Source organism: Echinops telfairi, unplaced genomic scaffold (genome assembly GCF_000313985.2).
Source record: "Echinops telfairi isolate 266 unplaced genomic scaffold, ASM31398v2 ScPeMD7_30;HRSCAF=105, whole genome shotgun sequence".
Taxonomy (NCBI): Eukaryota; Metazoa; Chordata; class Mammalia; order Afrosoricida; family Tenrecidae; genus Echinops; species Echinops telfairi.
In genome coordinates this window covers 549,188-566,037 of record NW_022103927.1, presented here as the reverse complement: position 1 = coordinate 566,037, position 16,850 = coordinate 549,188, and the positions used below count along the sequence as shown (strand labels likewise).

The window sequence follows — 16,850 nt, the reverse complement described above, 5'->3', positions numbered from 1 at the left end:
ACCTCTCTCTCTTCCCGCCACAGGTGCTCATCTGCCGGAACTACCGCGGGGACGTGGACATGTCGGAGGTGGAGCACTTCATGCCCATCCTGATGGAGAAAGAGGAGGAGGGCATGCTGTCACCCATCCTGGCCCATGGCGGCGTCCGCTTCATGTGGATCAAACACAACAACCTCTACTGTAGCCTTTGATGGCAGGGAGCGAGCGGGTGTGTGTCTGCACGGCAGAGACCCACATTTGGTATGGGGGAGCTGGTCTCGCAGCTCAGCCCCTCCCTCTCCTGGCAGACCCTCCTCCACGGCCCTTAGTGTCAGTGGGGCTGGTGGCTGGGACTGCCAGCAGACGGGCCTGGCTGGCTGTTCTGTTCTCTGCAGTGTGGCCACGGCACCCCAGGGCATGGTTAGAAATGAGTCTCGGGCCAGGTGGACCTGCCCTGCCAGTCTGTGTTGCAGAGCCTGGGGGTGTGCACTGAGCACGGGTGAGGAGACGGGCCTCCCCAAAGCTGCTCTGGCTCTGGGATGATGGGGACAGAGCGGGTGGTGCAGTTGAGTTCCAAGCTCAGTGTTCTCAGGTGGACCCCAGGGCCCCCATGTGGGTTCCAGCCAGGGCTCTTTCTGGTCCTTTCCCTCCCAGCCTACACACCGTGTGCCGGTGAAAGGAGTGGCATTCTCCAGTGGGCACCGTTAGGTGGCCGAAATTGTCAAGCTGGTGTCCCCTTGGAGCTGGAGGGGGTGACCCTGCCCTTTGCCCTCTCACTTGGCTGGGCCCTTTCTTCCACCTTCAAGGCATGTGATCTGGTGGGGCTGGGGTCAGCCCCAGAGCCCAAAGCAGGGCAGGGAAGTCTGGGCAGCGTGCATCCCAGGGGAGAAGCCAGGGACAGGAGGAACAGGAAGTGCTCACCCAGGGGGCAGTGGGCAGGACTGCTCCGGGCCTTCCGCAGCCTGTCTGTGAGCAGGGTTTACAGGGGAATGCTCGAGCCGGCCGGGTACCTGGCCACAGCGGCACGTGGCCTGAGAAGAGAAGGCTGGGTGACCCTGGCCTCCCCCCACGCCTGCCCCTGGATGGTGCCCCCATGGTGGTTCCCTCTGCCCGGCCCCCATCCTCCTAGGTGAGCGGCAGCACTTAGCTCTCGTCACCATCTAGGCTGCCCTGTGTCAGCTGAGCGCCTCCTGGTGGGAGGCAGGCAAGGTGTGTGCTAGGTGCTCGGCACCCTTAGGGGTCCTTCAGGGGGAGCATTCTCATCTGCCATGAGAGTCCTAGGACAGTTCCTGGCCAGTCAGTGGGGGCTGGAGCAAGACCAGGCCACGTTTCGTTCTGGGCTGTGTGCAGTCACCCTGAGTCAGGTGCCAGCTCGCTGATGGCCTGAGGGGACGTGGGAGGGGGGACTGGCCATTCCCAAGCAGAGGCCTGGATTGGCTGCTGGAAGCTCCTTAACTGGCGGCTCACAGTGGTGGCGACCTCCAAGAAGAATGCGTGCGTCTCCCTCGTCTTCTCCTTCCTCTACAAGGTGGTGCAGGTGAGCCATCATGGGGCAGGGCCACCCCTCAGTTCTTCAGCCTGGGCAGGGGGAAGGGGCCCAGGCAAGGTGGGTCTGACTGACCCCCACCTAGTGGGCCCTTCCTAGAAATTAACCCAGAAGGGATGTTTATCGCCCAGCCCATCCTGTGCCTGACATGGTGAGATAGTGGAGGGGCAGGGTGCCCAGGTATTGTCAGGACCCGGGACAGGGAACTCGTGCAGAGCTCCACATTGGGCCATGTGGGTGGGCGTGAGGTGTGCAGGGCCCGTGAGGAGGAACGGTTGCAGGGCTTTGGGGAGCTTGGCCTGCCATAGTTAAGTGGCCTCTGGTGCAGAGGGAAGACAGAACTAGGAGGCAGCAGGGCAGCCAGGAAGGCAGCCACCATGAGGGTCGGCTGTGGTGGGGCTGTGTTGGGCTCCCCACCCTCAGTTGGTGGTCCCCGAAGCCAGTCTGGGAGCCACATGGGGGAGCACGGAGGGTTAGGGAAGGGGGGAAGGAGAGCAACAAGCCTACCAGGGAAAGCCCCCTCGTGGCTGCAGAGCGGGGCCTTGTCCTGCCTGTCATCTCAGGGAGATGGGGACAGCGACACTGCTGCCTGTTGTGAAGCCAGTCACCAGGGGTGGCCCCAGAGGCAAGACCTGGGAGCAGGGGCTTTATGCCCCTTGATTAGGAAGTGTTCCTTCCGCCCGGGTGCCCTCTCCCATTCTAGTGACAGATGGAGTTGCTGCTGAGCACCCCTCCTGTGTTCATTCTGGAACGCTCTGAACTAGCCCTTGAACTGGGCAGGGTGTGCCCGCCCTGCCACACTGCTCCAGACAGGTAGCTGGGGCTGGCCAAGCCAGGAGAATCTCTTCCTGCCCCACCTGTGTCACCTCTGACTCAGACCAAGGGGGCAGTGGGAGTGGGTTCCTGCCTGGGGATGGGCAGAGGCAGCTTGGGTGGGAAGGGCCTGAGGGGCAGGTGAGTTTGTGTGAGCATTCATTCACCACTCCCCACTTCCCACTCCCGGCTGCCCTGCACCTGCCCAGGTGTTCTCAGAGTACTTCAAGGAGCTGGAGGAGGAGAGCATCCGGGACAACTTCGTCATCATCTACGAGCTGCTGGACGAGCTCATGGACTTCGGCTTCCCGCAGACCACCGACAGCAAGATCCTGCAGGAGTGAGTGGGCCAGGGGCAGTGCCTGGCACAGCTTTGGGGACCTCGGGCAGGGGTGGGCACACGGGCATACTGAGCGCCTCCGTCCTTGGCTCTGATCATCAGCCTTACCAGTGGGGCTGTGGTAAGCTGTTTCCTTCCCTGAAGTCCTGCTCTTCAGGAGTGCCTTCCTGCCGCAGGTCGCAACCTCCAGGGAGCCCCCGACCAGCCATGTGGGAGGGCAGGTCACCAGGTCACGCTCCTGGAGGGTCAGACACACACCAGGCTAGGGGGCGAGCAGCCTGCTTTTGTTTCCAGCCCAGCATTCCCTCTCTGGGTCCCACAGAGCGAGCAAGCGAGCGAGCGAGAGAGAGAGAGAGAGAGAGAGAGAGAGAGAGAGAGAGAGTTGAAATGATAAGACAGCCACCCTCTCTTTTTTTGTCGTGAGATGAAAATGTACACTGGAACATTCACTGATTCAGCCAGTCCCGTGTTTACAACTCGAGGACCTTAGTGACCTCAGGTGTGCCATGCCATTATCACTAGCCATCTCTAAAATGTCCCCAAGCGTCGGCACCAACCCGCTGCCCCAGAACAAGCTCATTCCTTTACAAGCGGCCCACTGAAGCCTGGGCCGGGCTTCTGGCCCCTGATACAGACAGGGGTACTGTTGTCAGCCTCGTCAAGATGCCCCGTCCCACTCCGCCCCCCACCCCAAAAGCTAGTGCCAAGGTGGGGGTGCTTGTGTGGTGGGACCTCCATAACGCTGAGCTTGTCCCAAAGGTACATCACTCAGGAGGGCCACAAGTTGGAGACGGGGGCCCCGCGGCCCCCCGCCACTGTCACCAACGCAGTCTCCTGGCGGTCTGAGGGCATCAAGTACCGGAAGAACGAGGTGTTTCTGGACGTCATTGAGTCAGTGAACCTCCTGGTAGGCTTCTTACTTACTGACTGTCTTCCTCTGCCTCCTCCACGCCTGGGGCAAAAGCAGGCAGACTGTTCAAAGTAGCAGGGGCCCAGGACCCGCTTGGGTTCAGGAAGGTGTCAGCGGACAAAACTCCGTTGTTCAGGCTGCTCACTTTTGGCCCTGGGTAGTGCTCACAGTTGGCACTTCACTGCTAGCCTAAAGGTTGGCAGTTTGAGAGAGAGAGACACACACACACACACACACACACACCGCACCACGGAAGAAAGGCCTGGCGATCTACTTCCATTAAGATCACAGCCAAGAAAACTGTGGAGCTCAGTTCTACTCTGTAAACATGGTTGTCACCTTGAGTCAGACTCAAATCCATGCAATGGCAGCTCACAGTTGACAGCAACTTTTGTTTCAAGTTAGAGCACACACACACACACACACACAAGATTTAAAAATAAAAACCAACAATATGTAGGACTCCCATAATCAGAAGAGCCACCTGATGTAAGGATTTAAGGTCCTTTTTTCAGCCCGTGGTTTATAGATGATATATAAATGTGGGTGGTTTTGCTATTGAAAAACAACTGGCTTTCTGGGTTCGGTGTGCCTGTTGCTGTTTGTGTCTCTGGCTTCTTCCTTTAATTTTATTGCTCACGCTGTCATTGAACAAAAGTGACTTTTTCCCCTTCTGTAAATTCTAGTACGTGTGCACCCACCCCCATACTCGGGACACTGAAGAGCTTCATTCCCCGCCCCCCCACCCATGCCCTGTGCTGCCCCCTTGTGGTCATATCCTCCACCCCTGGCAGACCCCGCAGGCACTCAGCCCAGTTCTGTCGTCTTGAGACTGTTTGGTCCTGGAATCACACCGCATGTAACTTTGTGAGCCTGGCTGCTTCCCCTCCGCATAATGCCTTTGAGATTCATGCAAGTTGTTCTGTCTTTGTTCCATTTTTTATTTATTTTGTATCTCGTGGTCTGGATGTTCCACAGTTGGTGTAATCCATTCACCCATTGAACGACGTCTGGGGTCTTTCCAGTTTTTTGGTTTTGTTTTTGGCAATGATGAGTAAAGTTGCTATAAGCATTTTGTGTCCAGGTTTTTGTGTGGACATAAGTTTTCGTTTCTCTAGGGTAAATACCCAGGAGTGGGATTGCTGGGTCATACGGTAAGTGTATGTTTAACTTTATCAGAAACTGCCAAACCCTTTCCGAGTGGCTGTACCTGTTCGCATTCCCACCAGGAGTGGAGGAGGGTTTGGGTTGCCGTGCATCCTCGCCAGCACTTGGTATTGTCTGTGTTCTTCTTTCTCCTCATTTTAGTAGGCGTCTCGTGGTGTTGCCTGGCCGCTTCCTAATGGTCAGTGGCGCGCAGCGTCTTGTCATGTGTGAATTCGCCGTCCTTGTGTCCCCTTGGGGGAAGTGTTTACTCCATGACTGCTGAGCATTTTCAAGTTGGGTGGTTGATTTTCTCATTGTTTTGAACATTGTTTTATATACTTTGGCTATAAGTTCTTTGTCAAATAATGTGATTTGGAAATATTCGATCCTAGTCTGTAGCGCCTCTTTTCTCTTACCTTTTCCCCCTCAGCTGTGGCTCTCACAGAGCAAACGTCTCCAGTTGGACCTAGTCCAGAAAGCCTCTGTCACTGGTGCTTTTGGTGCCATGTCCGTAAGAGCTCATTTCGATTTCTCCTGCACTCCACACGTAGGTCAGTGATCCAAAATAAAATGTGGGGTTTTTCATGTAAATGTCCAGTTATTCCGGCATTGTTTGTTGAAAAGACTGTGCCATTTCTAGACTCTGTTCTGCCCCATTGATGTGGATATCTAACCCTTGGTCAACCCCACACCGTCTTGACAACTGTAACTATACAGTCAATTTAAAAATGGGATGATTCCTCCAACTTTATCTTTCTTTCAGAATTGTTTCAGCTCCTCCAACTCGTTTGCTTTTCTGTACATGTTTTCAGATCAGCTTGCAGTACCTGCTGGTATTTTGACCAGTCTTGTGTGAAATGTGTGTTTCATGCGCATGGACTGGAAGGCTGCACCGTAGTAAAGTTCTTAATTCTTCCTAAATTGATGGTCAGCTTCTGTGCGTCTGCTGAGTATCCCTTACGGTAGTTGGGCTTTTCCTGGTTTCTTTAGGCAGAAGCTGAAGATTGAAGGACAAATTGGAGAGTGAGCCTCCGTTCTTTTCTGACATCAACATCTACGAGCTGCTTTGGCTGCGTCTCACAATTGGTGTTTTCATTTTGTTCATTTCAGAATATCTTAAATGCAGTGGGTCGGTAATACTCAATTCTTATATAATCTTCTAATTTTCTGCTGACTGGTTCATCCTTACTGAGATTGGAGTGTAGAAACCTCCAGTTATAATTTCCCACACTTCTTAAATCTCGTATCTGCTTCTTAAATTTCGAAGCTTTGTTATTAGTCACAGGAAACTTAGAATTGTTGTATGTCCTTGGTCAACTGACACTTTTTATCATTATGTGATAATGTCTTTTTATATCTAGTAATGTTCTTTTCTCTGGAGTGTACTTTGAGATTAATGTTGCCATTCTAGCTTTGTTTTGATTAGTGTTTGTATAGCATAGATCTCCCCATCCTGTTTTTCTCTCTTTTCTTTTATTTTAATTTAGCTGCACCCATATATTTGAAATGGGCATACAACTGGACCATCTCTCTTATAGCCCATTCAGAAAATCTGGTCTTTCAACCAGTGTGTTTAAGCCATTAAACCACTTACACTTAATGTAATCTTGATGTACATTTTGATGAAGGCTTCCTGTATCATTCTCGCTTTCTTGTGTCCATCTTTTTCGGGATTACTTTATTTTTTATTTTTTTAGTATTACATTTTAATGCATTTGTTCTAAGTGTGACTGGACTTATACTTACTAAAAACAGCTTTTTAGTCGTTGTTTAAAGGATTATAAAGTACATCTTTTTTTTCCGGTCTATGTAGAATCAGCATTTTGCCACTCCATTGGAATGTAGAAACCTTGCTACTCCTTTGTTTTGAAGTTCTTCTGTGTTTACATCTACACGCCTTAAAGTCCTCATCAGACCTTTTGTTAGAATTTCTACCGTGTTGTAGTGTTTTTGCTTTCGGTTGCTTAGAGCCTCAGAGGAGCAGAAGAATGCCCGCCTCTGCTCGCTCCATTCTCCCCTCCTTCCTGAGACCCTCCTCTGCGTGTGCAGCTCCGGTTGGCACTTGCATTTCAGCCCTTTAGAAGTGTGCAGCCGTGTCCTTCCAGTGTCTGGGTTTTGATGAGAAGCCACCCTTAGCTGAGTCACTGTTCACCTGTAGGCCGTATGCTCCTTCTTGGGCCTGCCTCTAAGATACTGTTTCCTTGTCTTTCAGCAGTTAGACTGGGCGGTGTTTGAGCTCGTGCTCGTTCAGATTCTGGAGTCTGCCCATGTGCACCCTTCCCAAAACGGGCACCTCTGAAGGCGGTAGCGCGATGTCCATGGGTGATCACGGGGCTTATGCAGAGGACTTTTAAGGAAGCTGAAACGGCCGTGGGGAGAGAGAGAAAGGTGCAGAAAACTGGGAGCCTTCTCCACCAGGCAGTGTGCTGCCCGGGCCCGGAGGTGGCCAGTGAAAATTTCCCCGGGAAGCCTCACCGCCCACCTTGCAGCCTTGAGAGTTGTAGAAACCTTCCGAGCTGACCTCGCTGCCTTGACTCTGACTGACCGGCAGACCCCCTCGGCAGCCACTTGTGCTTGAACTTTTTCTTATGAATGCACCTCAATGAGAAAATGGACTCTGGTTGTGCTGTGGGTTAAGCACTGGGCTACCAGCAGCAAGGTCAGCAGTTCTGAGACTGCCAGCTCCAGTCATGGCTTGCAGTCTCAGAAACCCCCAGGAGCAGGTTCTGCCATCCGGTAGGGTTGGTATGCGTGGAAAGTGACTTGGATGGCAGTGAAGCAGGCGGTCATGAGACTACGTACGACAGACTTGTTATGGAGCCAGCAGACCGGTCTTGGCCTGTGGACACATGCTTTCAAGTCGGTGCTGGGTGTGCTGCAAGGCTGTAGATTCCAAACAGCCACTGACCACCTTTGAATTTAAAAAGACACCCCACACACGCGTACATATACACACACACATTCCCCAAAGAGAAAGACATTCTGGGAAACCCACAGGGGCAGTTCTGATGAGTCGGCATCAATGCGATGGCAGGGAGTGCTTGGTTTTACCTGCCCAAGATAGTCTAGCCCAACTTTGACAAGTTCAGAGTGACGCTTTAAATCCAGAGGCGTGGACGGCAGCTGGAGATGCAGCCTGACAGTAGGAGGGCGTCGCAGCTCCAGCCTGAAAGGAGGAGGGTGCCCTCGGACTTGGATGTGGCTGGGTTGCTCGAATGGGTGAGAGGCGCTGTGTGGCTGGGTTTGCTCAGCCTTGTCCTCGTTCTGTCCTTCTGCCCACAGCTTCCCGACGGCCCCACTTGCTCAGCTTGGATCGCTGGTTTGTGTCTCCAGACCCACGGGCCCTCTCCTGTGTCATTTCCACCCTGCTGTGAGCCTGTCCTATGGGGTTTTCCGTTTCCGTTCTTGTACTCTTCCATTCGGAAATTCTGCCCGCGCCTTCTGCCCATCTTCCCTATCTTTGCCCAGATGAGCGACTGTCACTGTTGTTGCCAGGCGGGGGGGACGGGGGTTGAGTTAGGAGGAGCCAGCTGGAGTCTGTTGTGTGTTGTGTGTGTGTACTCTGTCACCTCTTGTTTGCATTTTCCCATGGGTCTTCATACTCCAAGTGACTTGGGGCTCTCATCCTGGCTTTCTGAATGTTCTGCTTCAAGATTCCCGGTAGCGTGTTGACCTTTTCCCTGGGCTGACCTGCACATCCTGACCCGCCCTCCGTGGGCTGCGTGGGCCAATTCTTGAGCTCTGGGGTCGGGCTCAGTTTTTGCGAGCTCCTCCTCCTCTGGGGTGAAGCCCCCGTCCTAGCGCAGATGGAGGAGGACAGAAAGAGAAAAGAGCAGCGGGGTTGGTTCCCCGCACTCCCCCCACCCCCGACTCAGAGCTGGGGCCTGAGGCTCGGGGCCAGGCCTAGGGCTGAGAGAGGAAGAAGACAGGAGACTGGGCACTCACTGCCTTTGGGTGTCAGGACCCAGCCTCCCCCTCCGTACTGCAGGCTGGGTCCAAGGTGCCCTGCCACTTGAGGGGCAGAGCTCATGCAGTATGGTCTCCCCAACCCCGGTTGAGCCTGCGTGGCCTCCCCAGACACCAAAATGCTGCTTGATGATCGTCGCAGAGACCACAGTGGGTCTCTAGGGGCTCCCGTTTAGTGATCATCCCTGGAACCAAGGTGGGCCTCTGCGGTCGCCCTGGACACCAACAGCCGTGTTACAGTTGTCGCAGAAACTGGGGTGGCTCTGTTGGGCCTGGGACCCTGGAGCGGCGCGTCTAGGTGTCCCTAATGTGTGTGGAGTGTCTCCAGTTTCTGGCGTCAGCTTCTGATTCTGGTGCTTTCCAGTGGCTGCCTCCCTGGGGCTAGATGTGAGCTGTGAGGTGGAACAGCCCGGGGACTCTGGATTGCATGGTGAACCCAAATCTGACCCGCCTGGCTCTGAGATGGCCCAGGGAGGGGAGGCACTCCCAGCAGGATGCACATGGGGCTGAGCACCCCACTGGCCCCCAGGTCCAGGCCAGGATTGGGCTCCCGCCCATGCAGGCACCACCTGGGCCCAGTGCAGTAGGCCAGGCTGCAGAGAGAGGAGGAGGAGGAGGAGGAGGAGGAGGGGGGGACCAAGGACGGTGGGGCCATGTGGGGTCCAGAGGGCAGACCTAGGTGGGCTCAGTGTCCCCACCCTGAGGTGAGCGTGGCAGGGCTTGTGCACAGTGGTGTGGAGGCGGGGCCCTCCTGTCAGCGGTCATGGTGGGGCCCCTGCTGCGTTCCTTCCCTTGTGCGTCAGTGGTGGCTGTCACCCTCCCCAGGGCCTGGGGAGCAGGAAGGGATCTGGCCCAGGAAGGCTCTCCCAGCCCAGGCAGAGAGAGATTTGAGAAGCCAGCCTGGCCTGCCCAGGAGCCAGTGCAGCTGGAGCTGAGCTTCTGCCTGGCACCAGCGGTGAGAGCACCTGAGAGATGAGGTGGGAGCTAAGTGGCTCAGGCAGGGCCCTGGTCCCAGGGTGGGGACTAACAAGGCACCCCAGCTAAAGGGGCACAGGGTGGACTGGAGGGGAGAAGGTGGGCTTCCCAGAGGTCCTGCTGTGAGGGTGGTGAGTAGAGGGCTATGGCAGGTGACGTGGACACGGCCTCACCTCACTCGGCCCGCGCACCCCCCCACCCCCAGGTCAGCGCCAACGGGAATGTGCTGCGCAGCGAGATCGTGGGCTCCATCAAGATGCGGGTCTTCCTGTCGGGCATGCCCGAGCTGCGCCTGGGCCTCAACGACAAGGTGCTCTTCGACAACACGGGCCGTGAGTACCGGGCCCTGGGCGCACCCGGCAGTCGTCCTGAGCGGCCGTGAAGCACCTCTCTGTCCTGTGGTGGCGTGGTGGTGGCAAAAGCCAGTGTCTGCATGTGGGCCACACAGAAGCATGGAAACCTTGGTGACACCAGCCAAGTCTTAACAACCCTCCCTCCCACTGTCCCCAGAGTGGTCCCAGCATGCTCTGCAGGGTGAACAGAGCCACAGGCCTGTTCCTGCCCAATTGCCAATGTGTGAATGCTCCCCACCCCCTTAGTGTTCACACGAGCTGCAGCCCCCTCTCCTAGGGCGTGCCCACATTCCAGTGTGGCCTGAAGTCTACCACCCTTGGTTCCTGGAGGGGATGTGGACAGGGCCAGGCCTGAGGGACCCTGGCCAGCCCCACACACTGTTGCTGGCTCCTCAGTTACCCATGAGTGAGCTTGAGCCGTGCCCAAGCCAGCGGATCCAAAGCCTGGGAGCCCTGAGGGGGTCCTGAGGGTGGGAGCCTTGCTGAGAGCCCCCAGAAGCCCAGACCTGCCGTGTGTGGGCTGCCCTCAGTGCACCCCACACCCCGCAGGCGGCAAGAGCAAGTCGGTGGAGCTGGAGGACGTGAAGTTCCACCAGTGTGTGCGGCTCTCGCGCTTCGAGAACGACCGCACCATCTCCTTCATCCCTCCTGACGGCGAGTTTGAGCTCATGTCCTACCGCCTCAACACCCACGTGAGTCGGCCCCTCCCAGAGCCCTCAGGGCCGCCCCTGGCCTGGGGAGCAGCCAGGCCTAGGACCCAAGGGAGGCTCCAGCGCCCTTGGCACCCTCCCTTGCACCCACTGTCGCCTTGGCGCCCTGTGTCCCTGTGCTGACGCTGCCTCACTGAGCCCAGCCTCCTTTCCCGACAGGTGAAGCCCTTGATCTGGATTGAGTCTGTCATCGAGAAGCACTCGCACAGCCGCATCGAGTACATGATCAAGGTGAGTGCGCAGCTGCCTGGGAGACCCCGCTGCACCCCGCTGGGACGGGACCCCACCCCTCCTCCCCAAGGCTTCATGCTCAGGGCTCTACCTACCGTCCTGCTAGAGAGCTGTGACATGGGAGGGGCCTAGAGCAAAGGGAGGTACTCCAACTGGGTGGGACCCGCCCGGGACCCGCCCCGCCCCTCTACCCAGGAAGGTAGGCAAAGCGTCATCGCTTCCTGAGGTGCAGCCCTCAGGCCGAACTTCCACTGCAGGGGCCGCTGCCTGTCCTGGGAGAGCGGCCTCCAGTCCAGGGCACAGGGCAGTCGTGAGGGAGCCTCAGAAGCCATGTCCCCTCTTAGGCCAAGAGCCAATTCAAGCGGCGCTCCACAGCCAACAACGTGGAGATCCACATCCCCGTGCCCAACGATGCCGACTCGCCCAAGTTCAAGACCACCGTGGGCAGCGTCAAGTGGGTTCCCGAGAACAGCGAGATCGTGTGGTCCATCAAGTCCTTCCCGGTGAGGCCCCATACACGGGGAGGGCAGAGGACGGCTGGGAGTGGCCACGTCGCCGTGGCCCCTGATGGAAGCCCGGTGCCCCTGGGCAGTTTGTTTCTTTCACCATCTGCTCCTGGCTGAGCGCCTTGTCCTGTATCTCCCCCACTCTCCTCTGCTCTCGTTACTCTCTCTCCTCTAACCCTGTCTCCTTTAGAGACAGCCATGCCCAACAGATGGCAACCACAGGTAGAAGTTAGGGTTACAGCACGTATTTGGGGGACAGTTCAATCCTTGGCAGGTGTGTGGGTGTCACCTGGGGAGCCGGGGTGACCGGTTTCCCATCATCCAGGGCCTTCCTGGGATAGGCTGAGACTCCACTGCCGTGGAGCGAGTTTGGGTTCTGGAGTGAGTACCTCCTCAGGGAAGGAGCCTCATCCCCTGTGCCTGTCTCCTTTGGCCGGGCTGCTACCGAGGCACCTGTGGGGTTCTGAGGGCTGCGGGCAGGTGCCCAGAGCCCTGCCCCTGCCCCCTTCCTTCCCTCTCTGAATCTCTGGGGAAAGCTGAGGACAGTCCCCACTGGAGCTGCAGTGCTCCAGCGCCAGGTTGTCCTCACGCTCCGACTTCCCCTCAGTACAGTGCCGTGCTCCTCCTGCCTGCTCAGCGCTCCACAGCGAGGCGAGGCCGCGCTTGAAGCCTCCGGCCACTCCCAGGGGCAAAGGTGGTGGCAGCTGCCTCTGTAGACATGACAGCTTTGGAAGCCTGCAGGGCTGCTCTGAGCCGGCTCAACCCAGCAGCCATAGTTGGAGCTGTTTTTGAGGAAAATGTGAAAAACTGTGGTAGAAAATCGCAACAGAAAAATCCACCCCTTCCCCGGGCGTGCAGCACCACGTGTCCCGTGGGCCCTTCCTCCTCCTCGCCATCGTGTGTCACGTTGCTCCCCTTGTGAACGGCCCGAGCCAACTTCGTGTTCCTTCCTCGCGTTTCCAAGTTGCTGGCTTCTTGGCAGTCGGCAGCAGTGGTGACCTCGTGTGCCGCGGAGGGCGGTGGGCAGCAGCAGCAGGGGTGGGCCGTCTGCTTTGTTAGCATGCCGGGAGAAGAGTCCCTGATACAAACCGCACGGGAGGCTGGATGGTGTGTGCCGGAGGTCCTGTTGTGTCGTTGTCCTGTGTTGTGAATTAGGTGCAAGGTAAAGAGCAGGCCATCGGGGAGTTTGGCAGTTGATACACATTTTGTTTCAGCTCATCCATTTCTACCCCACAACGTAGCAGTGCTGGTCCCACTTCCTCCCAGGGATAGCAGTTTCCGTTGTTCTCCTCTTCCTCGCCTCCTCCCCCTCTCCTCCCCCACCAGTAAGTCTGGTCTCGGGAGTTCTGTGCCGTGCTTTCTCTCCCTGCATCCACATTCACTGCCGTCAAGTCAGTGCCGACTCCTAGTGACCCTATAGGGCAGGTAGAACTGCCCCCGGGAGTTTCCAAGACTGTCACTCTTTAGGGGAGTAGAAACTCCATCTTTCTTCTTCAGAGCAGCTGGTGGTTTTGAACTGCTGACCCTGTAGTAGCAGCCCCACGTGTCCCACTTTATCCAGGACCTCCTAGTGCGATCCTTCAGAGAGCAGTAGGGAGTGGCAGCCTGAGCAGCGAATCTGCCCGTGGAATTCCTCGGTTGATTCCGAGCATTGGTTGCGAATCCAAGGGAGATGAACTCCTTGATGGCCACAGTCTTCGTTCTGTTTCCGTGATAAAAGGATGCCTGTAGGAGTGCGTGTATTACCGCTTCCCACCTCCAGGTGGGGTCTTACCCACCCTCCTGTGCTTTCCTCTTTACCCCGTTGTAGAGGAGACCAGTCCGTGGGTAGGAGAACACCTGTTTGCAGCCGCCTGGTGTCTGCTCTGTGGTTCCCCAGGAAGGGTGCTCTCTTGTTGATGACGCCTGGCTTTAGAGAGAATGCTCTGCTGATGTCCCTGGGCCTGTCTCACTTGCTGTCCATAGAGGTGTGGCTCAGAGAAGGTGTCAAGAGTGGGATCACACAGAGCTGAGCCTGTTAGGAGACTGTTGTCACCTCTCCAGTGTCACTGGTAGAGGGGTGGTCACACCTGCAGTTTGCCGTTGTCACAACAGGAGCAAGGTTGAGTGGCGTGTGCAGACAGGAGGTCTCTGAGTGTCTCTGGCCTGTGTTCCTGTCTGGTTGTGTCTGTTTCTCAGTTGCCTGGAGCTCTTTCAGTACTGACCAGATGAGCACTTCTCCTTTGCTCTCAGCTGTCCTGAGGCTGGCAGCAGGGGTGACCACTCAGACTCTGTCCTGGGCAACACCTCCCTTCGTCCTGTGCTCAAGGCCAGCCTGTCCTGTTCCCTGGGGCAGCCACCAGGGAGCTAATGAGCCTGACCTCTGCTCCTTGGAGCATTAGAAAGTTTCTAAGTGTTCTTCCGGGCACGTACCCAGCTGGGGCCCATGGAGACAGGGTGAACCACCAGTCTTGGGGCGCAGAGGTAGGGGCTGTATTGGGGACATCCCTCTGGGTTGGGAGTTCAGAAGTGGAACAGGTCAGGGAAGCGGCTTGGGACTTGAGAGCTGCGGCGTGTGGAAGGACATGCCCTGGAGGGGCACGTGGAGGCCCCGGGGTACTGAGAACGGGGAGCTTGGGGTGCTGGAAGATGCTGTCTTGGAGCTGAGGGGCTACCACCCACACACGAAGGGCTCAATGGCCGGGCTTGGTGGCGCAGTAAGCCTGGGCCTGGCACCCACGGTATTCTCCACAGGCTGACGGTTCTCTGCCTGCTCCCCAGGGTGGCAAGGAGTACCTGATGCGGGCGCACTTTGGCCTGCCCAGTGTGGAGGCAGAGGACAAGGAGGGCAAGCCCCCCATCAGTGTCAAGTTCGAGATCCCCTACTTCACCACCTCCGGCATCCAGGTGTGCGGCTGGGGCCAGGGTTGCATGGGGCCGGTCAAGACCCACTCACCAGGCTCTACCCTCTGGTCCTGGGGTGCCGGGACCCCCTCCCTGGCCACGTGCAGCCCCACCTCAGCGTTCTCTCAGACCCAGCACGAGCCAGAGCCGGGGTCATCAGGGTCCCTGGCCTGATGTGGGGGTGGGAGTTGCTGAGGGGTGTGGCTGTGAGCGGTATCCCAGGTTTGCCTTCTGGGTGGATCCTCTCCCCTTCCTGCCCTTGTCTGCCCCCAGCCTCATCTGGGAGGACGTCTCCAGGGTGGGAGGCTGGGGCTGGGGCTCACGTGCTCAGGCCGGCCTGTGTCCCCAGGTGCGCTACCTGAAGATCATCGAGAAGAGCGGCTACCAGGCCCTGCCCTGGGTCCGATACATCACCCAGAATGGGGGTGAGGACAGCGCCAGCCCGTGGCTAGGTGGGGTGGGCGGGTCCCTGGGTGGACGGAGGCTGACCCTTGCCCTCCACCTCGTCTAGACTACCAGCTCCGGACACAGTGAGGCCCCTGCCAAGCAGCTGGAGCAGAGCCGCCAGCCAGACGTCTGGACCCGGCACCCTCCCAGCCCCCCAGCACCCTTGCCACCTCCAGCCTGTCGGCTGGGGAATGCCGTCTTCTCTGGGGACGTCCTGTCTCCGCCCTCTGGGCGGTGCCGCTGTTCTGCTGTGCAGCTCCCTGGCAACAAGAAGATGGGGACACACTGGCCGGATATTGGCTGCCCACGCCACCTGCCACGCCTTCGGGCCCAGGACGTGGCGCTGTTGCTGTTGCTGTTCACAGCGGCTGTGGGCTCATGAACTTGCACTCGGTGGTCGGTGGCTGTTTCCATTATAACCGATGCTGCCATGCCCACGCGCCCCAGCACTGGGGGCCACCGTCCTGTCCCCACGTCTCCTCGTTCCTCTGGCAGCACTTAGTGAGGGCGACGCTCCCTCACCTTCCTCGTAGGAGCAGAGGCCGGTGGTCAGTCTGTCTGTCCACATGCCTCCCTCCCTGCCTCCCGTGCTGCGACTGTGCTGCCCTCCGGGGCTGCCTGTGCCACGCCACGTCAGTGTTTCTCCCCGGGGGCTGGGCGACTGGCCCAACCTCTTCCCCCACACGGAGCCCGGGAGGACCCGCGCCATCTCAGTGCCTCGTCCTCCCACTGTGTTTGTCCGAGTCATGGTTCCATTAAATTCCTTTCACTGGGTGCTGCTGCCAGCCAGGCTGCGTGCGACTCATGGGGCCAGAACGGGGGAGATGCGCGGTTCCCCACAGTCACCTCTGCACCCTCCATGGACTGCTGGCGGGTGTGGGCAAGACTCGGGTCACCTGGCATCCCCTTATAGGGGTAGCTCTGCCACCCCGTGCCCGCCTCGGGATGGATCCCCGGGACCAGCAGTGTCGGCCACTCGCTGGACCCCACTGCCCTGCGGTGTCATCTGGGGGCAGGCTGGAATGCCCGCCGTGTATGAGCCTTCTCATCTGAAATGCCCATCTCCTGTCCCCTGCCCGCCAGCACTATGCCCCCACTCTTTGTCCCGGGGTCTCCCCGCATACGATGTCTTCCCCTGCACACGTCCTATTCCTTTTCCCTTCCTGCACCCAGCCCAGTCCCGGCAGATGGTCCATCTGATCCATGTTCTCCCCGCAGCCCAAGGCCGGCTCCGGAGGGGCTTACCCTTTGAACCCAAAGCACCATGGGCTGGCCTTTGTGTCAGCAACAAAACTGCCCCAAGCCCCTCCTCACAACGCACAGGATCCTGTGTACAATGACACTCCATGGCAGGCAGCCTGGGGGAAGAAGCACCAGTGTGGGGACGGGCCTGGCTCCTGCGCGGAGCTGGGGTCCTTGTACAGCCCCTCAGTAGGAAGGCAGACATGGAGACCATGGGCCTCCAGCTCAGCTAGAGCCCTGGTGGAGAGAGGCCTCGCCTGAGGCCCTGTGCCCACTAGTTGGGGTTGGCATCCTACTCCTGTGGGGGCTATAGATCTGAAACAGACATGGGGAGGGAGGACACAGCATCAACCCCCGGTGCCCGGGCTCCCCAGACACGAAGCCTCCCGGACCATGAGTCTTATAAGAAGTGTGTCTAAAAGAACTGCCAGGCACGGTGTGCAGATTGGGCCATTGAGAGAATTGGAGAGATGGGAGGGTGACGTGAAGCGGTGAGCCACGGGGCAGATTAGCCTGTTTCCAAGGGGTTATGCCGTGGAGGGGAAGCCGGGTCAGGGTCTAGCCCAAGTCCGAAAGCTGGCAACAAGTTAGCTGCAGTAGCCCGAGCATGTGGAGCAGCTCTGTAACTTTTTCCTGTTAAAAGGAACACTTGATTTTGAGAAGCAAATTGAAGCTGTCGAGACTGGAGCCTGTTGTCTCCACCACGGAGCCACCCCTGCCCCTATACGGCGTCCTAAAACATCGACGCGTTCACGGGAGAGACTCCACCTCCGGCCGTGGTCCCCCGGGCAGGAGAGGGACGG

At 57.7% G+C, this 16,850-nt stretch overlaps 1 protein-coding gene across 2 annotated transcripts in view; it reads left to right on the top strand.

Annotated features, from left to right (window-relative positions):
* The window catches only part of AP1M1 (adaptor related protein complex 1 subunit mu 1), a 20,473-nt gene extending 4,894 nt beyond the window's left edge, over window positions 1–15,579 (top strand). The window contains exons 2-13 of one of the 2 annotated variants that reach the window (XM_004715457.3): window positions 24–180; window positions 1,449–1,516; window positions 2,548–2,678; window positions 3,438–3,585; window positions 4,707–4,742; window positions 9,881–10,007; window positions 10,578–10,720; window positions 10,898–10,969; window positions 11,314–11,472; window positions 14,236–14,361; window positions 14,708–14,783; window positions 14,870–15,579. In XM_004715457.3, the coding sequence (XP_004715514.1) occupies window positions 24–180; window positions 1,449–1,516; window positions 2,548–2,678; window positions 3,438–3,585; window positions 4,707–4,742; window positions 9,881–10,007; window positions 10,578–10,720; window positions 10,898–10,969; window positions 11,314–11,472; window positions 14,236–14,361; window positions 14,708–14,783; window positions 14,870–14,892 (1,266 nt within the window). In that variant the 3' untranslated portion in view covers window positions 14,893–15,579. The remainder of the gene's footprint in view (window positions 1–23; window positions 181–1,448; window positions 1,517–2,547; window positions 2,679–3,437; window positions 3,586–4,706; window positions 4,743–9,880; window positions 10,008–10,577; window positions 10,721–10,897; window positions 10,970–11,313; window positions 11,473–14,235; window positions 14,362–14,707; window positions 14,784–14,869) is intronic. The other variant, XM_004715458.3, reaches the window with a different exon arrangement.
* The last annotated feature ends 1,271 nt before the right edge of the window (window positions 15,580–16,850 follow it).